The sequence below is a fragment of the Hyphopichia burtonii genome (genome assembly GCF_001661395.1).
Source record: "Hyphopichia burtonii NRRL Y-1933 unplaced genomic scaffold HYPBUscaffold_7, whole genome shotgun sequence".
Lineage (NCBI taxonomy): Eukaryota > Fungi > Ascomycota > Pichiomycetes > Serinales > Debaryomycetaceae > Hyphopichia > Hyphopichia burtonii.
In genome coordinates this window covers 175417-201470 of record NW_017963734.1, presented here as the reverse complement: position 1 = coordinate 201470, position 26054 = coordinate 175417, and the positions used below count along the sequence as shown (strand labels likewise).

General features: G+C 34.9%; 16 protein-coding genes across 16 annotated transcripts; 4 read left to right on the top strand and 12 right to left on the bottom strand.

The window, feature by feature from the left end:
* Positions 1–28: 28 nt before the first annotated feature.
* Positions 29–1883, bottom strand: IMH3 (IMP dehydrogenase). The gene is made up of 2 exons (XM_020219842.1): positions 1387–1883; positions 29–1189 (listed from the first exon to the last, which is right to left on the bottom strand). The coding sequence occupies exons 1-2, from the start codon at positions 1835–1837 to the stop codon at positions 75–77; spliced, it is 1566 nt and encodes a 521-aa protein (XP_020074520.1). The 5' UTR covers positions 1838–1883; the 3' UTR covers positions 29–74.
* Positions 1884–2923: 1040 nt separating this feature from the next.
* On the bottom strand, positions 2924–5149 carry RTS1 (protein phosphatase 2A regulatory subunit; the record flags this gene model as incomplete). The annotated part of the gene is made up of 1 exon (XM_020224012.1): positions 2924–5149. A coding segment is annotated over one exon (2226 nt), but the record flags the coding sequence as incomplete, so codon positions are not given.
* Positions 5150–5505: 356 nt separating this feature from the next.
* Positions 5506–6072, bottom strand: HYPBUDRAFT_114012 (ethanol metabolism protein; the record flags this gene model as incomplete). The annotated part of the gene is made up of 1 exon (XM_020219016.1): positions 5506–6072. One exon carries the CDS (start codon positions 6070–6072, stop codon positions 5506–5508), a length of 567 nt encoding a protein of 188 aa, XP_020074518.1.
* Positions 6073–6244: 172 nt separating this feature from the next.
* Positions 6245–6949, bottom strand: HYPBUDRAFT_113748 (uncharacterized protein; the record flags this gene model as incomplete). The annotated part of the gene is made up of 1 exon (XM_020218994.1): positions 6245–6949. One exon carries the CDS (start codon positions 6947–6949, stop codon positions 6245–6247), a length of 705 nt encoding a protein of 234 aa, XP_020074517.1.
* Positions 6950–7406: 457 nt separating this feature from the next.
* HYPBUDRAFT_225561 (uncharacterized protein) lies at positions 7407–8019 on the bottom strand. Its single transcript, XM_020223114.1, has one exon. It carries the CDS (start codon positions 7876–7878, stop codon positions 7531–7533), a length of 348 nt encoding a protein of 115 aa, XP_020074516.1. The 5' UTR covers positions 7879–8019; the 3' UTR covers positions 7407–7530.
* A 260-nt stretch (positions 8020–8279) lies between these two features.
* LSP1 (lipid-binding protein) lies at positions 8280–9203 on the top strand (the record flags this gene model as incomplete). The annotated part of the gene is made up of 1 exon (XM_020219010.1): positions 8280–9203. The coding sequence occupies one exon, from the start codon at positions 8280–8282 to the stop codon at positions 9201–9203; it is 924 nt and encodes a 307-aa protein (XP_020074515.1).
* Positions 9204–9546: 343 nt separating this feature from the next.
* HYPBUDRAFT_7631 (uncharacterized protein) lies at positions 9547–11148 on the top strand (the record flags this gene model as incomplete). Its single annotated transcript, XM_020223676.1, has 1 exon — positions 9547–11148. One exon carries the CDS (start codon positions 9547–9549, stop codon positions 11146–11148), a length of 1602 nt encoding a protein of 533 aa, XP_020074514.1.
* A 61-nt stretch (positions 11149–11209) lies between these two features.
* Positions 11210–11832, bottom strand: HYPBUDRAFT_153755 (uncharacterized protein). The gene has a single exon (XM_020221712.1). The coding sequence runs from the start codon at positions 11816–11818 to the stop codon at positions 11216–11218; it is 603 nt and encodes a 200-aa protein (XP_020074513.1). The 5' UTR covers positions 11819–11832; the 3' UTR covers positions 11210–11215.
* A 160-nt stretch (positions 11833–11992) lies between these two features.
* On the bottom strand, positions 11993–13331 carry HYPBUDRAFT_153754 (uncharacterized protein). Its single transcript, XM_020221711.1, has one exon. It carries the CDS (start codon positions 13314–13316, stop codon positions 12111–12113), a length of 1206 nt encoding a protein of 401 aa, XP_020074512.1. The 5' UTR covers positions 13317–13331; the 3' UTR covers positions 11993–12110.
* A 189-nt stretch (positions 13332–13520) lies between these two features.
* On the top strand, positions 13521–14666 carry HYPBUDRAFT_153753 (uncharacterized protein; the record flags this gene model as incomplete). The annotated part of the gene is made up of 1 exon (XM_020221710.1): positions 13521–14666. A coding segment is annotated over exon 1 (1073 nt), but the record flags the coding sequence as incomplete, so codon positions are not given.
* Positions 14667–14743: 77 nt separating this feature from the next.
* Positions 14744–16432, bottom strand: HYPBUDRAFT_113492 (ubiquitin-protein ligase; the record flags this gene model as incomplete). Its single annotated transcript, XM_020218970.1, has 1 exon — positions 14744–16432. The coding sequence occupies one exon, from the start codon at positions 16430–16432 to the stop codon at positions 14744–14746; it is 1689 nt and encodes a 562-aa protein (XP_020074510.1).
* Positions 16433–16719: 287 nt separating this feature from the next.
* HYPBUDRAFT_113819 (U2 snRNP complex subunit) lies at positions 16720–17070 on the top strand (the record flags this gene model as incomplete). The annotated part of the gene is made up of 1 exon (XM_020219000.1): positions 16720–17070. One exon carries the CDS (start codon positions 16720–16722, stop codon positions 17068–17070), a length of 351 nt encoding a protein of 116 aa, XP_020074509.1.
* A 61-nt stretch (positions 17071–17131) lies between these two features.
* Positions 17132–17918, bottom strand: HYPBUDRAFT_142954 (uncharacterized protein; the record flags this gene model as incomplete). Its single annotated transcript, XM_020219841.1, has 2 exons — positions 17132–17826; positions 17879–17918. 2 exons carry the CDS (start codon positions 17916–17918, stop codon positions 17192–17194), a joined length of 675 nt encoding a protein of 224 aa, XP_020074508.1. The 3' UTR covers positions 17132–17191.
* A 279-nt stretch (positions 17919–18197) lies between these two features.
* On the bottom strand, positions 18198–19088 carry RPL11 (60S ribosomal protein uL5). Its single transcript, XM_020221709.1, has 2 exons — positions 19028–19088; positions 18198–18780 (listed from the first exon to the last, which is right to left on the bottom strand). Exons 1-2 carry the CDS (start codon positions 19028–19030, stop codon positions 18259–18261), a joined length of 525 nt encoding a protein of 174 aa, XP_020074507.1. The 5' UTR covers positions 19031–19088; the 3' UTR covers positions 18198–18258.
* A 286-nt stretch (positions 19089–19374) lies between these two features.
* On the bottom strand, positions 19375–20417 carry PRE2 (proteasome core particle subunit beta 5). The gene has a single exon (XM_020221708.1). It carries the CDS (start codon positions 20258–20260, stop codon positions 19412–19414), a length of 849 nt encoding a protein of 282 aa, XP_020074506.1. The 5' UTR covers positions 20261–20417; the 3' UTR covers positions 19375–19411.
* Positions 20418–20605: 188 nt separating this feature from the next.
* Positions 20606–24985, bottom strand: FHL1 (Fhl1p; the record flags this gene model as incomplete). Its single annotated transcript, XM_020223309.1, has 2 exons — positions 21597–24985; positions 20606–21359 (listed from the first exon to the last, which is right to left on the bottom strand). The coding sequence occupies exons 1-2, from the start codon at positions 24806–24808 to the stop codon at positions 20606–20608; spliced, it is 3966 nt and encodes a 1321-aa protein (XP_020074505.1). The 5' UTR covers positions 24809–24985.
* Between the last annotated feature and the right edge of the window lie 1069 nt (positions 24986–26054).

Sequence of the window (26054 nt, the reverse complement as noted above, 5' to 3'; positions counted from 1 at the left end):
TAATTAACTATAAAATACAAATTTATATGAACTGGAAATAAAATCAAATTAATTTTATGTAATTACAGAAGATTTTAATTGTGTAATTTCTTTTCGTAAGAGTGTAAACCATGAACACCACCTTCGAATTGAGCAGAAGCAGTTCTGAATTCAAATCTAACTTCACCGTTATCAACACCTTGTCTCAAATTATCTAATGAGCTAACACCGATATCTTGTAAAGAGTGTTGTAAACCATTGTAAAGATAAGGAACAAATTTAGTAATCGAACCTTTATCAACAACTGAACCAGAAACACCTTGAGCAACGAAAACTTTATCAGATTCAGAGAAATAACGAGAAGTAGAAGCATTGGCATTAGTAGAGGTTTGTTGCATAGCATCAATGGAACCCATACCACGGTAAGACTTTAATCTTTTACCATCACGGTAGAAATAATCACCTGGAGTTTCAGCAGTACCGGCTAATAAACCACCCATCATAACACATGATGAACCTAAAGCTAAAGCTTTGGTGATATGACCAATATTACTGATACCACCATCAGCAATACAAGGAACACCAAATTGGTTAGCAAATTCGGTAACGTTATAAACAGCAGTACCTTGAGGTCTACCACAAGCCATAACTTCTTGAGTGATACAGATAGAACCAGAACCCATACCGATTCTTAAACCATCAGCACCAGCATCAATTAATAAAGCAGCTTGTTCTCTAGTAACAACATTACCACCAATAACTTGTAATTCAGGATATTTGGATTTAATCCATTTGATCATATCTAATTGGAAAAGAGACGAACCGTTAGAAGAATCAATAACAACAACATCTAAACCAGCTTCAACCAATTTATCTAATCTTTCTCTATCAGCCGGAATAGTACCAATAGCGGCACCACATAATAATTGTTTAGAATCAAAAGATTTTGAAGCATCAGGATAAGCTTGATTTTTTTGTAAATCAGTTAAAGAAATCATTGAAACTAAATTACCAGCTTTATCAACAATTGGTAATTTACCTTTTTTAGAAGCTCTCAATAATTCATTACCTTTGCTCAAATCAATACCTTGTTGACCAACAATTAAATCTTTAGTCATAACTTCAGAAACTGGAGATTTATCATCATCATGGAATTGAACATCACGAGAAGTAACAATACCAACTAATTTACCTCCAACTTTACCAGATTCTATAAAAAAATGTTAGTAAGAATATTTTTTTTTTTTTTTCAAAAAAGTCATCCTTTCCACTCTGCTTAAAATCTTCAGTGGATCAATTTATCCCCAACATCGTTTGATGTAAATCGGTAGAACGAAAGTTATTAAAATATTGTTTTTGATCATCATATGAAAAAGAAGAATGACAAATTTTAAAATAAATACATACCAGTAACTGGGAAAGAAGTGAAACCCAAAAGAGATTTCATTTTTTTAACATCACCAACTGGAGTAGAAGGAGCAATAACAATTGGATCATTAATGAAACCATTTTCGTACTTCTTGACTTTTCTAACCATGTCGGCTTGTTCGTCAGCAGTACAATTATGATGTAAAATACCAATACCACCTAATAAAGCCATATGAATAGCCATATTTTCTTCAGTAACAGTATCCATAGGAGATGAAACAAATGGTGCTTTCAAAGTGATTTTCTTGGTCAATTTAGTATCTAAACGAACTTCATTGGATGGGAAGTTAATCAAACCTGGTAAAACTAAAAAATCATTATAAGTTAATCCACCAAAGTTTGATGAATCAATCAATTTTTTAACATCCAATCCATCTTTGGATGAATAGGTTTTCAAATGAGCAAGTGCGTTAGATGAAGCTAAAACCATTATAAACTACTGATTATAAAAGGATATATTGTAGGGGCGAACGGGCAAACTTTGCCAAAAAAGAAAGTATAAACTAAGGTTACAATCAGGATCTGCTTCTCTATTTATACTGAAAAATTTCATGAAAATTTGTAAGCTCATCGGAATTTTCTTTTTATGTGATTTTACACGACCGGTCTTAATAGCCTCTTTAATTAATTGACTGATTAATTAGATTAATGAAGTAGACTCAGGAACCAGCAGAGGTAGGGAGTGGCTATGAAGGGTAGTCAAGAGTACTTGTGAGCGAATGGCTCGGAGTATCCGGTGGAGAACGGCTCATCAACGGATTAGCACGACGACGGACTAGCACGACGACGGATTAGCACGACGACGGATTAGCACGACGACGGGTTAGCACGACTAACGGATTAGTACACCAATGGATTAGTACACCAACGGAGTAGTACACCAACGCATTAGTACGAACCCACCGAACGGAACCTACAATTGCTACTAGTATAAGAACCTGCAATAATGCAGAGTATATATAGGGCAATACTGCAATACTAAAAGAATGTTAGTAAATGTTTTGAGAAGAAAGACCAGCAAATGATTCGATCAGTGTAGCGGTTCTTGTAATAAATCTTCATTAAGAATCGAGACTACCAATCTTACGACCAATAGCAAGGACAAGAATCATCATAGAATCATTTAACTAAGTCTGAAAGACGATTTAACATACGTATTGTTATGTAGTTTGAAGATAAAGTGGTAGAGGAAAAAATTTTCATCTCATTTTATACTTGAAGAGAAAAACAGACGATAATTGACTCTGCGGGTAATGTAATACAAAATGGAAAGGAAGAAACGTATTTATTTAAATCATGCTTTGTAAAACAAACTGGTGAATATCAAAGAAAGAAAGGAAAGACAAAAAACAAAAACAAAAACAAAATACAAAACAAATGAAAGGGAAGGAAGAAAAGGTAAGTAAGAGAAGAATAAAAAAATGTTAATTGATATAATGAATGGATGAGAAGTGAAAAAGAAGCAAAAATATCATTATTGACTATTTGTAGTAGTGGTAGCAGCCGTGGCGCCGGCACCTTGTTTAGCTTTAATTTGTTGAACGTATTTTTCAATATTTTTCCAACCTTCTTTTCTAGCAGCTTCTCTTTGTTTTTGTTCTTCAACTGATTGATGATATAACATTGTACAATGATCATATAAAATGGTATTATGTTCCATGAATACTTTTAATGCACCCAAGGCTAACAGATGAATACTTCTATTCCAATTTGAAGTTGCTGAATGATCAGGAGGCATTGGATGACCGATAAAATCATCATTTTCACCATGACCACCTTGTTGTAAAGAACTAAAAGAATCATAATATTCTTCATCCGTCATATCATGAATTGAATGATGGAAGGAATTCACTGGATCATTATGATTTGAATTACTTGAATTATTTAAATCATTCAAAATTAATTGATTATCAACTAAATTACCATTTGCATCAACGGTTGAATTTGGATTAGCTAATAATTTTTGTTTTAATAAACCGTCAGCAATACCTGGTTGAGTTGAATTAGTTAATTCATATAAAGATGCAAAAATAATTGGTAAAACAACTTCAGCATTTTCAGTAATTAAAGTTAAAAAATATTCATTTGACCAAAAACATAAAACTTTTTCACTAACTTGAAAATGAGGTGAAGAAATACATTTTGATAATTGAGCAAATAAAGGTATTTGAATTTTTAAAAATTCATTTGGTTCCATAACTTCAAAAATATCTTCAATTTCATTTAAAAACATCACTTCTTTTGGTGAATTAATTTTAGGCCAGTATCTTAATAATCCCATTATGACATCTTCAGTTAAGGATGGATCTTTTTCTAAAAATTGGACTATACAATAAGCTAATTGTGGATGATACATTGATAAACTTTTAACTTTATGTAATGGTAATAAAACACGTACCAAAAAAATTTTATGTTCTTCTTTTAAAGGTAATGCAAAACCATTAATAATTGAACCCAAAATTTCTAATAATTCACCAATTCCATTAAATCTTTCGGTTTCATAAGTAAATTGTAAAAAAACATTATTAATTGATTTTCTAATAAATGATCTTAAACTTAAAAATTTCCCATAAATACGATGTAAAGTTGTTTTTAAACAATCTCTTTCTCTTGGATCTTCACTATCAAATAATTCTAAAATTCTTAAAATGAAATTATGATCAATATATTGTTTTGCCATTTGATGAGAAAAATCAGGACTTTCAATAAATCTTAAAAAAAAATCATAAATTGCATGCATATGAGGCCAAGCTAATTCACTAACCGGTTCATCTTCATCAGGATCATATAATTCACCAATTGGATTAACTGGAGGAGGAATTGGTCTAAATAAATTTTTTTTATACATATTTATGACATGTTTATACATTTCATCAGTATAGGTTAATCTAGTATTTGAAATGAATTGAATTAATTCTGATAAAGTAATTCTTTTAATTTCTTTACCTCTAATATCATAAGTTGGATCACTAAAATCAAACATTATATTACATTGATCAACTTTTTGAATAAATAATGAAATTTGTTCTTCTGGTAAAACTTCATCAAAATTTGGTAATTTAATAATTTCTTGATAAGTATCAGAATTGGAAGGTTCAAAACGAGAAGATGAATGTCTTTTGGGAGTTACAATTAAATCAATATCAAAGTTTTCTCGATTTGGTGAGGGGATATTTGGGTTTAATTGATAGCTATGAATTGGAGAATTGGAATGTAATTTTGAATTTGATGAAGGTATTCCAACATCGTATTGATTTGGAGAAGTAACTTCTTGAGATTGAGATTGTTGTGTTATTGGAGTAGTTGGAGTAGGGGATATTGGAGTATCATGATTAATATTAATTGCTGGAGGAATATGTTTTGGAGATTTTGAAGGGGTATTTGACTTATTTTCTAATGAATTATTTATAATAATTTTAGGAGAAGAATTTTGAGGAGAATTTGAAATATCTAATTGTTGATCCTGTTGTACGGTGGTATTTGAATTATTTGATTCAATTGATTTAATCGAAGTACCACTATTATTTCGAGAAATATTTGGGCTTGATGACTTTGTTGAAGAACTAGAACTTGAATTTTTAGAACTACCACCAGTTAAAGAAGTCAAGGAAGATTTTTTACTTAATTCTTTTTCTTTTAAATCTTTTGTTGAATTTGAATTGGATTCATTCTTTTTATCACTTTTCTTACCAGAATTTTGACTTTTATTTCTAGTAAGTCTATTTTTAAATCCTTTCATCATATTGTAAAATATCTATTAAAAAAAAAAAGCTTTCTCGTTTATTTTACTTCTTGCCGCCGACAATCAATACACAAGAGAATGACAGGAAACACAGAGTGTACACAGAGTGTGATTCAATTGAATAACCAGCCAACCAATCAATCAGAACTAGAATCTATTATTTGATTGATTCAGTGTATTGCAATTAATCAACTTTGAAAGAAAGAGTAGTGAAAATGGGAACAACAACAAAACAAAAAGTGAACGAGTTGCGTGAGCTTGTCAAAAATAGCATATGAACCCATACACCGGCATACACACCCGTACACCCAATGCATCCACACTATCTATACACTAGCTATACACTATCACTAAGACTATATCAATATCTGGTCTTCAGAGTCGGCCAAGTGACTGGATGAGTTGAGGGCCATGCTTAAGTAGCAGTTCCAGCCGATGCTGACGAGATTCACGAACAAGAGCTGGAATCTGAGCGGGATTAGGGAGAAATTGACCAACTGGACCACTGGCCAAACCAACCAGTTTGTTTGCAAAGTGTTGAGCCAGTTATCATTTAGCTTTGACTTGATGGTGGGTAAGAGGTTGGGAGGGTTTTCTAGCACGGTCATAACCGAGTAGTAAGTTGGAATTGCAATTGGAGCAAACACCAACTGATCCACCCCGACCCTAGTCAAGGTATTGAGGAAAGAGTTATTGTAGCCGGGGAATTTGAACTTGGGTAATGTTTTATACCATTTGGTACCAATTGGAGCAAAAAAGATTGAACCATAGACCATTGCTCTGGCTAATCTGGCGGAATCGAACTTCCCATTGGAGATTTTCTGAGCCAAGTAGTCACCGGTCCCGAAAAGCGCCCCGGTGGTGATGATATTGGTCAAGAGAGGGCGTCTGGTGAGGAGCTGATTGTATTTGGAGTATAACATGAGGAAATGGTAAAGCTTGATGAAGATGAATTGATCGATGGAACAACAATGAGTTTTATAGGGCGAGATCACGTGAGTGGAAAATTCTACAAATTTGCAGCAAACAAGAGATGAATATATGGATGCAGATAAAATACACTAAAGAAATAAAGAAATCATGGGAGCGTTAGGACTATTGGTAAATGATTCTCAGTTCATCTTTTTCGTCGATCAAATCGTCGAGGAGACCATGTTTATGATTAGAATCATGGGATTTGTTATTATTAACAAAACTTAAGAAGCAGTTCCAACCAATGGACCAGAAATTAGAACAGACGATTCTTAAATGAATGGGCATAAAGAAGATGTTGAAGAACTGGAAGATGGGCCACACGGTCCAATTAGCCTTTAAGACGTCGAGAAAATTATTTTCCAATTTAGTTTTAGCCACCGAGATTGGGTCCTGAGGTAATTCCAAAAAAGTCATTACTATATTATACATGGGGATCCAAACCAAAATGGGGCCGAAGAATTGGTCAATGGCTAGTCTATAAGAGTTATCGTAGCGTTGTAATTTTGCCGGAGACCAAATCGATCTTGTTTTCAAAGAAATGAAGGGATTTTTAATAAAGGGCAATCTTTTGGCATGCCATGCAACTGAAACCGGAGCAAATATAAAAGACCCATAAATGAGTGCTCGGAAGGTTCTTGGATAGTTGTAGTTATTGAATTTGGAAAGAAATGGGAATAAGCTTTTCTTTTCTTTTATTGGTGCTTCTGATGGGAATAAGTATTGGGCCAAAACGTCTCCGGCACCAAATAAGGTGCCGGTGGTGACCATATTTGTTTTATAAGGGTGAGTTTTCAATAAGTTATTATATACTCTGAAAAATGACATGCTGGATAAAGATCAAACTAACAAGAAAAGAATGAAATGAAGTAGACTAAATACGTTGAATCGTCGCTACTGTTAAATGGATGCTAAACGTCTATTAACCATTTGCGATAACACAAGCGATGGCCTCTCGCTTTCGCTTCCCGCAACACGGAGATGCACTGCCGGTGGCCTGGCAATATCCGATTTGCCGAAACATCCCTACACCAACATATAAGTATAAATATATAAATATAAGTATAAATATAAGTATAAATATAAGTATAAATATAAGTATAAATATAAGTATAAATATAAGTATATAAATATAAGTATATAAATATAAGTATATAAATATAAGTATATAAGCACATAAATATAAGTATATAAATATGAGTATATTTAAGTACATATATTTAAGTACATATATATAGTATATGTATCAGTATATGTTTAAGTATATGGATAAGTATATGGATAAGTAGAAGTATCAATACGAGTATATATAAGATAGTAAGTGAACGTAACTTATGCTTATCCAGTTGATCAGGTACCAATTAAGCTTAATCACCAATCGTTGATGAACTTAGTCAAAGTTCACGAAATTAATCAATACTCAAATTAGTGGCCGTTTCGCAAAACAACCAGCCACCCTCATTGCTCATTGTTCTGTCAGTTACGTGGGATAGAACACAAGTAGATGAGTAGGGTAGTATGAGTAGTTGGTAATGGGTAAACGGTCTGCGAACTGGGTTCTTATCTGTTATCAACGGTGTACTACAAACCCTACAAACGGCTATCATACTGTCATGGACCATCGAATAACAAAGGGTATCAACGGTGTACAAATGGTGCAAACGGGGTACTATCAAATGGTGTAGTAGTATAGGTATAGTGTAGGTATAGTATAGGTATAGTATACTTATAGTATAGGTATAGTAGTACAGTAACATAGGTATAGTAGTATAGGTATAGTAGGTATAGTAGAAGTTTTATAGTAGGTATAGTAGAAGTTAGTATAGTAGGTATAGTAGAAGTTAGTATAGTAGGTATAGTAGAAGCTAGTATAGTAGGTAGTAGGTGTATGTATAGAAGGAGGTATAAATTCAATATAACTATATATGGCAGTAATGATTAGGTGGTTGCAAAAGGCCAAATAGGGAATGGGATATTACCAAATTAAGAATGAAATGAAATTTAATAATAATAATGACCCTATTATCAAGTAAAGTCCACCAGCATTTTGTTATGCTGTTATTATTTAATCGACTCTTTATTTATTTATCATTTTCGTTTAATATTTAATTTAGAAATAATCCTCTTTTTTCCCTTTTCCCCTTTGAAACTACAAGCAATGCACAGAACATATTCCTTAAGAAGCCAAAGAGCACCCACTGCTGCTCAGTTACAATCGCCCCCACCACCACCCTCGTCGACCAAGAATCGTTTTTTCGGTAAAGGAGGCTCCATAAGCCATACTTTCCGTAAAAACACTGCTGGTTCGTTTGGTCCCGAATTGGCCAGAAAATTGGCCCAATTAATTAAGATGGAGAAAAATTTAATGAGATCAATTGAAATCACCGCAAGAGAACGTAAAGACGTTGCTAAACAATTGAGTTTATGGGGGGAAGTTAACGATGATGATATTAGTGATATAACTGATAAATTAGGGGTTTTAATTTACGAAATTGGGGAATTGGAAGATCAATTCATTGACCGTTATGATCAATATAGAATTACCGTCAAGTCCATTAGGGATATCGAAGGTAGTGTTCAACCTTCCAGGGACCGTAAACAAAAAATCACCGATCAAATTGCTTACTTGAAGTATAAAGACCCTCAGTCCCCCAAAATTAACGTTTTGGAACAAGAATTGGTGAGAGCAGAAGCCGAATCGTTGGTTGCTGAAGCTCAATTATCCAATATCACCAGGGAAAAATTGAAAACCGCCTTTAACTATCAATTTGATTCCATTAGAGAACACGCTGAAAAAATCGCCTTGATTGCCGGTTATGGTAAAGCTCTCTTGGAGTTGTTGGATGAGTCTCCAGTGACCCCCGGTGAAACCAGAGCTGCTTACGATGGTTACGAAGCTTCCAAACAAATTATTATCGATGCCGAAAATGCGTTGGCTTCCTGGACTTTTGACAGTGCTGTGGTGAGACCCACCTTATCCTTGGCTAACGAAGACTACGACGACGATCAACTAATCGAAGAAACTGAAAACTTACAAGTTACCGAACAAGATTGGGATAACGACGATAAAATTGTAGCATAATAAATGTGAATAAACTGTGATTTCTTTGTAAAAAAATTGGTGCACGGATGTATGCCCTTTGCCATTGTAACGCGATGTAGAAATTCAGTACGTAAGACAATAGTCAATGAGTTAACAAAGAAGATTATATATTATAATGAATAAAGAGCATGAAGAAGCTGAAGGCGAATGGGGATATTGTACAAGTTGCTACACCAGAGTTGTTTGTTTTGAATTTCATTTGTTTTTGTTTTCATTTCATTCGCATCTCAAAAAGTTGATTTAAGTCCCTTTCTCACCGTTCTATATTTTGATAATCCTTCTCTCAGATACTTGTTACTTATCTTTACCAGTTATTCAAACGATGTCAAACGAATTCTTACATTCCTCGCCTTCTCGTCAACTAATAGACCCGTTGATTTATAATAACTTTAATGATATTGATGAAAAAAATAAAAATGATGAAACCGATGATGAAGATTTAGTAAAATCAAAACAACATAAACTGAAAAGATCAAAAGATATAAACACTCCCAAGGCCAATTCAATTCTTCCCCCAACCACTTCTGCTTCTAAACAGCCTTTAACGGGTTGGACTCCGTTGATTAGTAAAACTTTTTTCAATGACCAATTCATTTCTTATAATTCGACCCCAAGTTCAAAGTTCTTTAATGGAGTTATTTCAAACCACGAGGATTTTGGTTCGGGTCTTAACTTAACTCCCTTTTTAAATCATAACTTGAATCTCCCCCAGTCAAACCAACAAAATATCACCCCTTTCCATGATAAATCTTTACATTTGACCGATTTCTTCATGGATAGTCCTATTAGAGCTACTCCTTTGAAAGATTTGGATACCATCACTCCTTCCAAGTTTAAATTGACTCCAAATGATAAGAAGACTTTGAAGCAGTCTCTTTTCAGCGAGAATAATCAAAAAAGATCAATCACTCAAATTGATACCCCTCCAAGACAACCCCATAAGCTTTCAATAACAACAAAAATCGATGATAAACTTACCGATGAAGAAGAAGAAGACGACGAAGAAGATGGAGATGAAATACAAAAACCAATCTTGAATAAAAAATCATACCGTAAAGTCCCCTCCGATACTCCTTCGAAAAAAGTCTTAACCGACGTATCATCAAACATTTTAAATACAAAGACCCCCTTGAAATTATCTAATAAGAACTTTGAAACCCCGGCTAAATCAACCCACCCGGTGTCTTCGCCTTCCACAGTCATCATGTCCAGTGGATTAAGGTCCAACGATGAAAATCAAAAAATACCCCCAAGTCCAACTCCAAAGAAAGAAATTAAAAAAAATATAATCGATTTTAAACCAACAATGGGGGTATTTAATGAAAGAAAACAACCTTCTAAAAAATCGAAAAAGAAAAATAATAAACAACAAATGCAAGCCGGAATGAATAAATTCCAAATTGTCTTCACCGACGTTCACACTAAATTAAATAACCAATCTAAATCGAAAAAATTAAGCCATTTGAATGCAAGCAGGTTAAAGAAAACTCCTAATCCTTCTCTCCCTCCTCCTTCTAAAAGAAAAGACGATTCCGATATCTCAAAAGAAAGTAACTCTTCGGTGAATTCAAATTTGAATATGTCTTCCACTGATCACTCTTCTTTTGAATTAGGTAATATCCTGTCTACTCCAAATAAAAAATTCGTTCTTGATAAAATGTTTGATAAACCTTCTCCCAATCTTCATTATAATCAATATAATCAATACAATATGCCTCCTCCAAGGATACATCAACCACCACCACCACAACAACACCCACAACAACAACAACAACACCCCCAACAACCAGTAATGATGATGATGATGATGAGTACTCCTCAACATCAAAATGTCTTGAACTATCCAATCCTCAATCATGATATACCCAATGATTATGATTTGAATAATAGTCATTTAAATAATACCTTCTCTCCTCATGATTAGATTACTGGTTGATCTGTAACTTATGTACTTTTATTATTAATATATATATATATATATATTTACCTATTTACACATTGGGAGGCAACAAAAATGCCAGAATTACATTTGGTCTTTCAGTAGCTAGTAAGTCAAATATTTGTGCTGCATTATTAGAGTCTCCAATCTCCAACTGAATCCCTAATTTGGCAAAGTAAACTCGATTCTTCTCGGATAACATTCTTGATCTTCCACCTAACCCCATAACCACTATTTCAGGCTTGGGATGGATTTTCTCAAATATTCCAAGTACTTCTTCTTTAAATTCAATCATGAATCCATTAATAATCTTAAATCCTTCATTGGATAAATTAACCTCAATGTTTTCGGTCTCAATCAATAATGCCCCAATTATATTCCCTTCTTTATCGGGGGATTGTATCATTATGTTATTTGCCAAATGGAACCCATTCTCTTTGACCGATTCAATATAATTTATCGGCTTATTAGAATACATCAAAATATCATTCTTCTTCAATATATCAACCGGATTGGTGGTCCCTTCTCCCTTTCCTGATGGTGCGCCCAAATCATTCTGAGTAACTTTTTTACCTCCAAATAGATTAGGCCTGATAGAACTACTATGAATGGTTCTAATTAGTCTGGTCTGTGGTGCTCTGATGCCTCTAAACATGGTCAAATGCTAATGCTTTCTTAAAGAAAAATTTTGTTCTGTTGATAAATTTAACTTTTTTTTTTTCTGAATTTGCTGCTTAAATGGGTGCAATTTTTTGGTACTTGCTCTACTCTTACTTTCGTCACTAGAATCATGTCTGAAAAAAATAGTTGTACTACTACAAAGAAAGAGGACACTGCAAAATATGCAAAGCCAGTCTTGATTAATTTTGAAAATTCCATTTCTAATGATGACATTCTAAAAGATTACGTTTTCACCGATGGCCATATACCCCAAGCCAATTATTACCCTACGTCTCCCTTGGACCTTGACAAACTTTGGGCTGAAGTTTAACCGATTCCTTTGCGAGCTTGTCAGAAACGGCCCATTCACATTTTTTCATCAAGTCTGAATCAACAGAGGATGAAGAGGTTTCGCTGGATGTTTTCGAAGCTGATTTACTCGTAGACTTGCTTGAAGACTTAGTTGGGGATTTTGTGGGTGAAGATGGTCTCGATGGTCTAGATTTTGTGGGAGACTTTGGAGGAGCTGCGACTGGGTTATATAACTCTTCAAGTTTTAACTTGGAAATTGAGGGTTTTGATTTCAATTTGGGAGTTGCTCCCACCGATAATTTATTCAAATCATTCGATAAGTTTGTAATTGATGGTTTTGAACTCAATTTAATAGGGGAAGTGCTGGATATATTGGAAATTGAAGGTTTCGAACTTAGCTTTTTTGGCGATGCTGGCTCCTTTTTTGATTCATTCGATTTCAATGCATTCTTCATATACTCCAGGTATATACGTTTGACTTGTATTGCAAATGCAACACTGGTCAAATAGTTTCTAATGATCAACTCTTTTTCATCTAACGTTAGATTGACGACTTTATCATTATCATATCGATCACTATCAATCACCAGCTTCACCGCTTTGAAAGCCTTCGTATATCGCTCCTCCAAAGAGAACATTGAGAAATGCTCGATATATATATCTGAGTTGGCAAGTATGCTAGTCAAATCATTCATTCTTATCTGTAATGGTAAATAAACAAACTTGAATCCTTTACTCTTTTTCTCTTTATGATCTTTTAGTACGGGGTACCCTTCACTGAACTCCTCGTTCACAGACTGCCCCTTCACGGGAGAAGATGGTCTGGTTAGACTTTCACTTGGGTATTCACTCAAAATGCAAAACGACCGAAATTTATTCTTTGTAAAATCAATGGTGATCCGATAATTCTCTTCAACAAGTTTCTTCTTGAACCCTTCAGTATTATACAACACATCAAGCTTCTTAAAATACAGATTGTCTTCATCCTCCTCTCCATCCACATATTTCAATCTCCCATCTTTTAAAAAAGACGCTAATTTACAAATTCGGAGCCTTTTATATAGATAAACTAATGATCTTATCTGCAAATCGGTAGAGTCTTTTTTCTCGCCCTGTTCAAACAGGGGGATACTGGCTGTGGAAGGTGGACTCGGACCACCTATCATACCAAACAAGTTCATCAGTCACTGGTGAAAGACTTCAATTGAATAACTGGGAAGTTAGCTGTAAAAAATTGATCTACTAAAAAAGTAAAACAATAACACTATCACAGAAACAACGCCCGTACATATAACCATAAACACCCGCACACCACAAAGGTGATTTGGCTTTTGGATAAATGGTATACCGAACAGTATTAAATAATCCATGTTAGATTAGCAATTGACTGTTTAATAAGTTTAGCACAACCCACCAAAGATGTCAGCAAGATCCGGGATCACTGCGTCTACCGAGTTATTAGATGCTTTCAAGAGTTTTGATGTAAACGCTTTAGTTATTAGGGTATCGGATGATAGCACTACCTTGATTCCAGACGAAGAATTCCCCCAACCTTCAAGTTCAGATAAATTAGAGGTTTTAAAAGGTTTACATGGCTATTTTAAGGAGAAATATCCTCAACCGGGTTATATAATAGTCCCAGAAGATGAGGGATCATACGCTTTTATTAGTTTTATACCTGACACTGCACCAATCCGTCAAAAAATGCTTTATGCTTCAACGAAGAATACCTTGATACAACAATTAGGTTCAAATCAATTTAAGAAATCTCATTTGTTGGCTTGGACTGAGTTGGATGAGTTAAATTTGAAAAATTATGAAAATAGCTCAAGCATTCAACAGGATGATTCAAATGCCCTTACCAGTGAAGAAAAAATGATGAAGGAAATCAATTCATTACAAACATTATCTTTAGCAGAATCTGGTCTTGCAAGTCAGGATTCTTTTAAGAAGGAACTAGCATCGATGCACGGAGAATCCGAGACTGCTGCTGGCAGTAGCATTGGAGGTGCGTTATTATTTGATGTTGAACCATCTTTAAAGGAAGAATTTGAATCGTTACCAAATTTCAAAAATTCAGGTAATTTGGTCACTTTCAACATTGATGTTCCAAATGAAACTGTCAAGAAAACATCCTCGAGTTCAAATGTAGAATTAAACTCTTTAGTTGACCATTTGACTAAAGCGGTTGATTCATCATCTCCTCATCCCCAATTTGCCATTTATAATTACGATTCAAATAAAATCGCTTTTATTTACTCATGCCCTTCTGGTTCCAAGGTAAAAGATAGAATGATCTATGCTTCAAATAGACAAGGTTTGATAAGCTTCATAAAATCTTTTGCTGATGAAGGTGTTGTTGTCGACAAAGTCCTCGAAGTTGGGGACTTGGACGAATTAGAATTAAACGATTTGAAACCTGAGGTTAATCAACCACTGTCAACTAGTAGACAGAATTTGAAATTCAATAAACCTAAAGGTCCTCGTCGTAGATAAAATTTCACTAACCTTTATTATATATATATATAGGCTTATATAAAAAGTTTTAGAGATTTTTAAAATAAAGGTTAAAAAAAGGCAAAAAAAAAAAAAATAAAAAAAGAATGGATTATGCATTTCGTAACGTCGTTAATTCGTCCTCAACATACTTATCAACGAGCTGTTTCAATTTATTTTCGTTTTCAAAATAGTCATCTATTGTTTTTTGGATATATCGTCCATTTTCAATCGTTGCGTCAGAAAGTATTGCAGAATAAAGTTTTCGAGAAATACCTTTGTTGATATTCATATACGCATCCTCGGATTTGATGATTTGATTAGCAGAAGATTTCCCATTTGATCTTCTAGGTTTATACAAGGGCCTTAAGTAATTTCGTATATGTTTTTGGATTTCGTTTTTCTGATCAAAAGTAAGTTCAGGAGTGCCAATAGTTGATTCATGATTATCATTTGGACAAATCTTTTTCTTTGATCGACTCCCAATGCTAGATTCTGAATCGGTTTGATAGTCACTATCGAGAGACCTAGCATCAGTGGGACTATAGACTGACGGCAGTTGACTTGCGGAGATACTCGAAGGAGACGAATTTGCATTCATTTCTTCTGGTATTGAAAATGAGCTACTGTTGTCATTTCTTGATATAGCAACAGGCTTTGAAGGAGTCTTAATTTGACTTATCAAGCTGGCAATCCTAGATCCGCTACTACTCGACCCCCCAGTTTGCTGTATGCTTTGTGAAGGACCAACTGAAACCTTATCATCGTTATTGACGGCTCTTTTCCGTCTTTTTTTACGTTCACCGTTTATACTATTTGAAGGGTTTGAGCTTTGAGGTAATTCAGAATTTGAACTACGTCTAGCCTCTTCAAATAAGTTCCATGACTGAGCTTCGTCTTCAGTTAAATTTTGGTTATTTCTCATTTCTCTTCGAAGAAGAACACCCCCATTAACTACTGGAGTAGCAATAGGTGATAATGGATGATTGCGGAATCCAGCGGACAAGCCTGAATTGGAATTGAAATGGGTGTGAAAGTCTTCACTGAAGTCCTCCGAATACAAGAAATCATCATCCAATTCATTATTTTCATTTCTAATGACCAATCCCGGTCTTGAATTTCTCAGAGTCGTTGTTTGGCGGCCCGTTGATAATCCTGTAGTTGGTCTGATAGACAACGTTTGAGTACCGGAGGACCCTGTAGAACGATAAGGTGCTGATCGGCGATATCTAACTCTTGACCCATTAGAAGAAGGAGCGGCTAATACCAATAATTCTTGAGGAGAATCACACATTGGACAAAACCATTCTTCAATATCATTTGCCGAGTCAGCGGAAATCCCAAGACACACCAAGTGAAACATTGAAGCACAAATTTGGCAGCTTATCATATTTCTAGTGCGTGATAATCGATAATCAGCACTTGAACAGATCGAACAAACTCCATTTGGCGATTCTCGATCATTGACCCCAGAAAGGTGAATCGAAGTATATTGTTGATGAGGCCTTATTATAAACTCCTCTGGGATTTCATTAATAGCATCGTTTGATAATAACTTATCCTTTACTGCCACCGTAGAGGTGATTTTGTGTGGATTTTGACAATCAATATTTTCAATCTTGTAAAACTTCTTTCGACAAGTAGGACACGAGTTTGAGTTGGCACTCCATTGAAGCAAACACTTATCGTGATAATAGTGATGGCAATTCGATATGACTCCAAGGATGCTTGTTTTAGTGATGGGCTCTAGACAGATGGTGCACTCTTCCTCCTGAGCGGCAACACGTAGATTTTCTGCCATTCTATCCGTATTTTGCTAGGAAAACCTGCGATTTTTGATCTTTATTCGCTTGAAAATGGATTTAGTATACCACTGGGCCTTTTATAGTATTAGTTGCTTAATAAGTTATGGTAGAAATGGGTGGATAAATGCCTGGAATCTCCTTATAAAGAGAAAGAACGAGAACAAAAAATGAGCACAATATGAGGTATTAGCGATAAAGAAAAAAGAAGCGATGAAGAGAAGAGAAGAGAAGAGAAGGCCACTACCACCAGTACCACCACCACCGCCAACACCACCAACAAATAATGTCACGTCACCAGTATGACTTGGTCCAGTGTATGAAACAGCCAGGCACACGCGTTGGGAAGGTGTGCCAACAGTGTGATGGAAGATGTCCAATATGTGATTCTTATGTCAAACCGACAGCTAAGGTTAGAATATGTGATGGATGTTCGTTTGGACACCTTGGAGATAAGTGCATATTGTGTGGGAATGGGTTAGGGAGAGAGGAAGGCTCAGGGTCTGCTGCTTACTACTGTTTAGAGTGTGTTCGCCAGGAGAAACACCGGGAAGGATGCCCACGGATTGTTAATATTGGTAGTTCGAAAGCAGATATGATGTTTAAGAAGGTTTCCACCAATTCACTACAGCGATGAATACATGAATTAACGAACAATATATATATATATATATATATATATATCTATATATAAGGAAATAAATAAAAGGCTATGGCCAAATGAAATGAAGAAGAAATCATGGATATCGTAAAAGAGTTCAGTGATGGATTTCCATATCCATACGAGCAGATTCTATACCTAGATCCACCACTGACTTGATCCCGTCTTTCCATCTATCATTGAGATAATCATTAACTGGTTTGAAATCAACAACTTGTCTTTTCTTACGTATGACATTGATGTCTTCAATTTGTTGTCGTTTTCTTGTTAATTGTTCTTGTTGATCTTCTTTCAAGTCTGACAATTGTGCTAAGTGATTTTGTTCCAACTGAGCCAACTGTTCATTATTTTCATTCATTAAAGTTAAATTTCTTTCGTGTAACATTGAATACGACAAGGTTGAATATAAATTATTGTAATTAATATTATCGTCGTCATTATCATTAAGGTCGTCATCATTGAAATTCGAATACCGGGATAAGTCAATACCATTTGAAAGACGTCTATCAGGTTCCTGTTCATCATCAGTATCCTCTTCCTGTTCGTATCGTTCGATTTCTTGCATTAGTAACGGCGATGGTGTTGACCGATTAGGATTAGGTAAGGGAATAACCTCATTAACTAACGGATGCAAGCTATTACTATCGCCACCGTTCTCGTTATTTGCTAGTTCAAGTCTTATCAACTGTTCAACATTATGTCTTTCTTGTTCTGTTATAGGTTCATCAATATCTATTCTTCTGTTAGTATCTCTGTCATCTTTCTGTATTGTGAATATACATACATGGTAAATGCTCCAATGGTTCATAGTTGATTATAACCATTGCTAGGCTCCAAAAGTAGATATTACCAATTATTGGAAAAAAAAGACGAAAACTAACCTTGTTATAAGTTAAATATACTATTTTTGCCCCGTACCGTAAGGGTGAGTCTTAATTTTTTAATTTTTTTTTTTTTTTTTTGGTGCAGTTCTCAAAAATCTGAAATGGTGCCTTACCATTACGAGATGGAGATGGAGGTGAATAGCCTTACCAACCTTGCAATGTACGGATCAGCAATCTAGATTTGAAACTCCTACAACGTCTTACAAGAATATATAGAAATATGGTTAATATTTTATTAGATTTCGTTTTAAATTAAAAGATAGATACAAGATTAACTAGTTTATTTATCTAAGACATCAGCATCGTATCTTTGTTTGAACCATTGAATAGAGTCATCTTTACGGACTAAATGGTTTTTACCAACGGTACTTCTACATCTCTTTCTTCTGGTAATTCTTTGACCAGCTCTACCGACAACAACGTAGAAATCCATACCGTAAATACCGATACCTGGGTCATATTTGATACCTAAATCAATGTGTTCATCAATACCGAAACCAAAGTTACCGGTTTCAGAAAAGTTTTTACTTCTTAATTGATATTCTTTAACTTTCAAACCTCTTTCTAAGATTTCTTCAGCTTTTGGACCTCTGATGGTAACGTGGACAGAAATTTTTTCATTTCTTCTGATACCGAAAGTTCTAACGGTATATCTAGCTTTAGATTGAACTGGGGTTTGACCAGATAATTGTTCTAAAACTTTAGAAGCTCTGGTTAATCTATCACCGGATTCACCGACACAGATGTTCAAGACTAATTTTTCAATACGCAATTCACGCATAGGATTTTGAGCTTTAGAAGACTATAATTACAGTTAGTATTTGCTTGTCATTAATGTGAAACATCATCTCGTATAAGGTGCTTTGAATCGATCCTGCTGTTCTATTATTCAAATAAGATTGTTCATTTGATTCTAATATATATAGATTCATTTCTTTCATCCATTCCCATTCTTTGATACTCCTTCAATCTCTTCAGCTTGCCACCTTCTGATACATCCCAACGATCCCGATGCTATTTCGTTTATCTCATATATCCTCTTCACATACCATTTTGGCTATACTTTGGTTAGTTCAAAAAAGGGAAAGCTTCAATTCTTCAAAAAAATTCTTTTTCTACAGTATCAAAAAATTTTCAGAATAGTAAAGTGAGAGTAAAGTGAAAATTCGATGGGAGCAGTTCGCACTGCTAAAAAAAAAAAAAAAAAAAAAAAAAAANAAAAAAAAAAAAAAAAAAAAAAAAAAAACGAAGGAAAAAAAAAAACGAGTAGAATATGAGTATCACGTGCTGAAGACAATGCACTAGGGCAACAGCCCTAGCTATTTTGACTGCAACTACCGTTGCAGACTTATTACGGAAGATTTACTACAGAGGATTTATTACTTATGATTATATTATAAGAAATAGGGGAGCACTATGCAATAATACTACTTTTAACCATCGACATTATTGAAGGACTTTTCTTGTTCTTTGATGTCATAGAAGATATCACCAACGTTATGGTTACCGTGATAAATCCAACCTTTTTCGGTAACGTGATACAAGTTGATTGAACCACCAGAATAAGCATCTCTATGGGTGGCGGCTAAAATACTTCTCTTACCCAAGTATAATGCGTCTTCCACACTTAAATCCCAATGGTACTCTGAATCCAAGACCCCGTAGGCAAAAGTTTGACCGGAACCAACACAAAAGATATCACCCTTCATTCTAGTACCGTCTGAATCAACGTAGTAAACAGTTGGGCCTTCCTTTTTAGTATAACCACAAACCATGGTCCCCATGGATAAACCCATACCTTTATATTCATAAACTAAATTACTTAATATTTTAGAAGCAGCTGCAACAGAAATACGTTCTTTTTCTCTCAATTCATGTAATCTACATTGAGTACCTAACCAAGTTTCCCAGTATTGACAATCGGCAGCACCACCAGCCATGGTACCCAATAAAAATGGATTAATTCTAATAACTTTATTAACAGTTTGAGAAGCAATCCAATTACCAGCAGTAGCTCTAGAATCAACAGCTACAATAATACCACCTTGGAATCTGAATGCTAATGTGGTTGTACCGTGAGCAATTTTAATTTTACAATCTGGATTACTGGCATCATCAGTATGAGCTCTCAAAAATTCAGTTGGTTGTGAAATTGGTGGTAATTCAATTGATGGTGCCAAATCTAATTGAACCCCGCTGGCAAACTCATTTTTGGCAGCACTTATTTCATTCATATAAGTATTCGTATTGCTATGTGAAAATTGTTGAGAAATCGAATTCATTATTTCAGGATACTGTTTGATATATAACTATGACGAATTACACTTATGATTCTTTTATGCAATTGTTAACAATACTAACGAGGACGTGTTACTTTACTTTTTAATAACAATGAAGGGAAGGGTTATGTGAAGTATATGATATCTATCTTAATTGGTGGTAAGGGGATGATTGATTAGTAGTTTATCAGTATTCTGATTGCCACCCTTTTATGATTTTTGAGATGTTGATATTCGAGCGTTTCTCGCTCTAAAGTACTGAAACTGTACATAACTTGGTCACGTGCACATACTGCAAAAAATTTTTATATTACATTAAATACGTTATTCTATTAAATTATAAGTCACTTACTCAATCTTGATCACCTTACTAGGGCTGTTCTCGTTAACTTTATCGCCATTTTGATCCAATGGTCTTTTGTCACCGGTGGATGGCTCACTATTTTGGGGTTGTGCAGCCGGCGGTTTGTTAGACAAGAATTGGGGTGGCCGAGGCAAGGACCCAGTACCTCTTGATCCTGGACCAGAGTAGGCAGGACGAGATAAAGCAGGAGACCCGGTCTTTTGAAAGCTAGGAGGCTTGGATAAACCATAACGGGGTTTGGTCAATCCAGATGAGTATGACGAAGGTGTAGGTGAGGTAGATGCTCCAGTTGTTGACTGGGGCTGTTGAACTGGAGACTTTACCAAAGGACGAGAATTTGCTAACGTCTTGTTGTAAGATGATTGATTCTCCAGACTGCTATCGTCTGCGAGAGAGGAATTAGTGGCTGGTGCCACCAGTGGTTTGACTGGTTGCGATTCCGGAGGTTGTACAGCAGCTGGTGTGGACTGACCACCGAATTCTTGTGATTGGGGCTTCAGAGCACTATTTGTAGCTGCTCCATTGGGGCTAGCCGATTGATGTGAAGACAAGCCACTTGGTGCCACAATAGGGGAATTTGACTTGATGCCTGGGCTAGTAGAAACCTGAGGATGGTTTGAAGGTGACTGGTTTGCAGCAACAGTTGAGGCTGGTCTTTGTTCTATGGGTGCATTTTGTTTATTTATGGGAGATGACGAATAGACTTGGGATTGTGGAATCGACGTGTTTTGATTAGTACTTGGTGTGAATGAAGGTTTATCTGATACGAGAACGGGGTTTGCATGAGATGATGAGGTCTTTATTGATTGACCAGATGGCGGCAGAGAAGAAGGACCATTTGGTCCTCTTAACTGTTGACTGGACAAGGGTGATTGGCCCGAGGCAGATTTTGCGTCCAAAGTTTGAGAGCTTTGCTTTGGCCCCACGTCTGATTGAACGACTGGTTGAGAAACTGGCTGTGAAACTTGTTTTGGCTGGTCATTTGGAGATAGAGCAGATGCTGGAGCAGATGCCGGGGGACTCCCTTGTGGTACCGGCGTACCATCTCTACTGGATTGCCTGGATGATAATGTACCTTGCTTCTCTTTAATTGATTTTGTCAAAGCAATATCCAAAATTTTACTCACTTGTTGAGGAGCTTTTTCAACCAAAAAACTCAAAGCATTATCACCACAGCCAGCTCTGGCTCCTATGACATTTACCTGTGCAATAGTAGTGGCTAGTGCTTTGGTGATAATCTCTGTAGTAGTTGCAGTATTGTATGACAACTTTCTTGCCTTATATAATACAAACAATTCTTTTTGAAGGTAAGCTAATGACTTCTTAGTATCTGAATTCATAACCGGGGGTTGTGATTGTTGAGATGGTGATTGAGATCTGTTTGCAGCTAATTGTGCTTTAATAGTAGTTGGAGATTGAGACCCTGAGCCAATTGGTGATTTAGAATGGGTTCCAGGAGAATTTGAGTAAGCACTAGTTGGTGCAGGAGAGTTGGAACCAGACATAGGTCTTGGTAATTCACCAGGTTTATTTCCTTGTGTGGAAGTTTGAGGTTTAAAATATAATGGAGCCTTCGATCCCACTCCATCTCTTCTAATTTCACTTGCAAGTTCTGCAATTGTTTTTGGTTTTTGGCCGTTGACAGGTAAAGATGAAGCTTGCTTTTGTTGAAGTTGTGAAATGAATTGTGATTGTGGTAAACGAACATTTGGATTGTAAGTATAAGCCGGAACATTTCTTGCAGTAATATTTTGAGAAATTGCAGTTTGTTGAGCTTCAATTTTTTGTCTTTGTTTAAGTTCTTCAGCTTTAATAGCTGCGGCTTTGGCTCTAGCAGCAGCCATTTCTTGTTGTTTTCTTCTAACTCGTTCTCTTTCTTCTATATAAGCATTGTCCATGGTCCAAGTCCACTCTGATTTTTGACCATAGTTTGAAACTTTTTTATATATTTTATTTAATTCAACATTATGAATTATAGCTGATTGCCAACCATCTGGACAATACTTATAGTAAGGATACATTTCTCTAATTCCTTCGATTATTGCAGGTAAAGTCATTCCATAATCTCCTGCTTTTGCTCTCAAAACACTGGTAATCATCGTTGGAAATGCAACATTTGGTTTAGTTTTATATTGTTCAGGTACTTCACCGGTTGGATGGGCAGTTTTAGCAGTCAATTTGAGTATTGACATATCTTTATTTTTTTTCGGAATCTTAGGTGTACTATTAGGTTCATCTAGAGATTTGAGTACACAGATAGGAGCAAGTTCGAATTTAAAAGGGTCAACTGTAATTGCTTTGGCAGGTATTAAAGAAGACACAACATGAACTGTAGTTATAGTATTGACTGGGACCTCTAATTTAGGAGGTAAAGGTCTTGGAGGAGGAGGTCTAACAATTGGAGGGGGGACATTTGTAACTAAAGGAGGTTGAGTAATTTGGTTTGGAATATTCTGATAATTTACAGGTAATGAATTTGAAGACATTGATTCTTCACCAAAAGAAGATTTACCAGTTAAAGGTCTACCATATAATCTATTTGCAGGGGGTTGTATGGAAGCAGGTTTTCCCATTCTAGGAGGAGCAGGTTTTCCCATCAAGGGATTCATATTATTACTGGTAATAACTGAAGGTGGAGAAACTGAATTTAAAGGAGGTGAAGTTTGATCTTTACCAGATTGCTTTTTATTAGATTTTTTTGAATTTTGGGATTTTTTGAATTTTGAGAGTTCCAATTTTTTCTTTTTATCTTCCTTTTCTTTCAATAGGTCATGATTATGAGCATCAATCAATGGTGCTAAAGTTGCAATTTCTTGATTCAATATTGATAAGTCCATATTGATATCATCATTTTCGTTATTATCGTTATTAGTATTAGTATTATTATTATTGTGATCATTTTGACGGTCTTTTGATTCATCATTCAAAATGGATTCATCTAATGTTACACCTTGTTCAAGGTTATGTTGTTGAACAAGTTTATCAATTTCATCTTCTTCATCTTCTATAGCCGATTCATTGAACAGGGCCAATTTCAAAGCGTTATTAAATTCATTTTTATTGGAATTACTTTTTTCATGACCTTCTAGAATTGCTTGAATTTGAGCATCTATAAACTCATCATTATCTTCAGCTATTGAATCGATAGAATCAGCACCTAAAGCATTTAAAATTTCATTAATTTCGTCATTTGTTGCTGATGCTAATGATTTTCTTCTAGCATCAGATAATTTTCTCGGTAGTTTTACTTTTGAATTCTTGCGAGAATGAAGATTATCCGAAGATATTGAAGGTTTTCTTGATAATTTTGAAGACTTTCTTCTTATTGATTTCGGAGGAGAAGAAGAGCCAGAATATAAATTGGATCTTAAGTTAATTGCATCAGTTGGATTCATTGGTTTTGATAATAATTTACTTTCATCGTTTTCATTTGGTTCGATTGAAGGTAAAACAAACAGAAAAGGAATATCACCAACTTGAATTTTGGTACCATCAATTAAAGGAACAGTAATACCTTTTTCAACGAATAAATCATCAACAAATGCACCATTTCTTCCTAAAATAGATAATTCAAATCTCTGTGTACCAAAATTATAGAAAATCTTAGCATGACGTCTTGAAATAGCTTTTTTAGAACTCAAATGAACATCAACAGCATGATGAGAAGATTGTAATAATTCATCATTTGATTTTCTACCCAAAACAACTTGTAAAGTTTGAACGAAAAAGGTGAAATTTTCAAAATCTAATCTGGCATAAGCCGAAATTTTTGAATTTTCATTATTATCATCATTTTTTAAATTACCCAAAGCTGCTTCACTGGTTATTGGAATTAACGACGATGATTTTCTCAAATTTTGTTGAGAATCAGATAATTTATGTTCATGTTGTTCAATAATTGGATTTGGTGAATGTGTGTTACTAGCAGTATTTGATTTAAAATTCTTATCTTCAGCTATCGATTTGTTTAAAGGATCAATATCTTCGTCTAATGGTTTTCGTTTATTCAGTAGAAGATCATCAATCTCTTCATCAAGATTCAAATTATTAATATCGGGTTCATCCTCAAAAGACTTCCGATCAGACTCACTCATAATATTCAATTTCAAATTATTATTAGGTGATTCACTATTAGACGAATTCTTTTCGGTTAGTGGGTGGTCATCGCCTAATGACAAACCACTCATTATTGTAGATTCAAATCGTTTTATAGGATGGATTAAAAGGGGTACACGTGACGGGATTTTAGAATTTGATCTGCTGATCAACAACCTGGAACTAACGACACTTCTTATTAGATCCCAGTGGAGTTCTGGATTAACGAATGTTACTTACTTATCTGATGGTAGATTAACCGCTAGGTCTTCTAGTTATCAATGTTGTTTTTTCCCTTTTTTTTTTTTTTTTTTTCTTTTGGTTCATCTCACACTATGTGCAGGTTATTCAGTTTGCAACTTTTACTGCAAATACAAGCATAGATATGTATATAGATTACATATATATTATAGAAGAAGGTAGTTAGTCATTATTTGAAAAGACCACGGTTGTATATGGATCTTAAAAGTTGACAGTCTGGGTCAAGATGCCCATTTATATTAGATGCTCCGAGTTGTTCCTTTCTTTATAATATAAACAGAGAATGGTAGGGAAGATGACAATACGGTCTTCGGAGACTGTTCGTTTATTGTAATTTTATTCGAATCATAGGGGCTAAAGTAGTACCTACTACTTGAAAAACCAACTGAAATAATCACTTAAACCATGGGGACAATGGAAAACGTATAGAGAAAGTGATATGAAACCAGTGCATGCTACACTATATAGATTATATATAGATATTATTAGTTGATCAAATAGTTATTGAAGCCGATTCAGTACTGTTGGTTGTAACAAATAGCGTTTCAATTTTCGATCTTACCTTGTCTTTTAAATCCAGCGAAGACAATACCCAATGTAAATGCTTGGGATGTATCCCCCAGCAAAGACTGTCTAGTAATGATTTCAAAAAATGGATTTTCGGGTTAATGAATATTTACCTGGAAATAACTAAATATAAGCTTTGGAATACATGAGGTCATTTAGTATCAGAATACCATAAACGTTTGGTAGTTGATCACCTTCGTCTCTGCATGGTCCTTTACCAGAATAGAAGTCAATGGTTTTGTATCGAATATTAGAGCCTACTTAATGACACAAATAAATGTACCAAATAATCAACTCTAATATGTATTGTTTAGTTGTAAAATTGCGTGAAAGTCGAAGTTAGTGTGCTTAGTACTGTGAAAATTGTCATTGCACAAGTAACATATATAGATCCCTTACACTATAAATAGATTGCTACTTAATGGAATAGCTTCAATACTTTAGAACCCTAATGCTGGAGAATCTGGAGTCCAGTCAGTGGTTGGACCGAATTGAGAATAATAACAAGCA

Coding starts and splice junctions, on each gene's coding strand:
- HYPBUDRAFT_153755 (XM_020221712.1), bottom strand. CDS start 11,818: ATGTTTAGAGGCATCAGAGCACCACAGACCAGACTAATTAGAACCATT.
- IMH3 (XM_020219842.1), bottom strand. CDS start 1,837: ATGGTTTTAGCTTCATCTAACGCACTTGCTCATTTGAAAACCTATTCA. Junction 1,190..1,386: donor CACTTCTTTCCCAGTTACTG/GTATGTATTTAT, acceptor ATTTTTTTATAG/AATCTGGTAAAGTTGGAGGT.
- HYPBUDRAFT_153754 (XM_020221711.1), bottom strand. CDS start 13,316: ATGAACTTGTTTGGTATGATAGGTGGTCCGAGTCCACCTTCCACAGCC.
- HYPBUDRAFT_225561 (XM_020223114.1), bottom strand. CDS start 7,878: ATGTTACTGTACTACTATACCTATACTATAAGTATACTATACCTATAC.
- PRE2 (XM_020221708.1), bottom strand. CDS start 20,260: ATGAATTCGATTTCTCAACAATTTTCACATAGCAATACGAATACTTAT.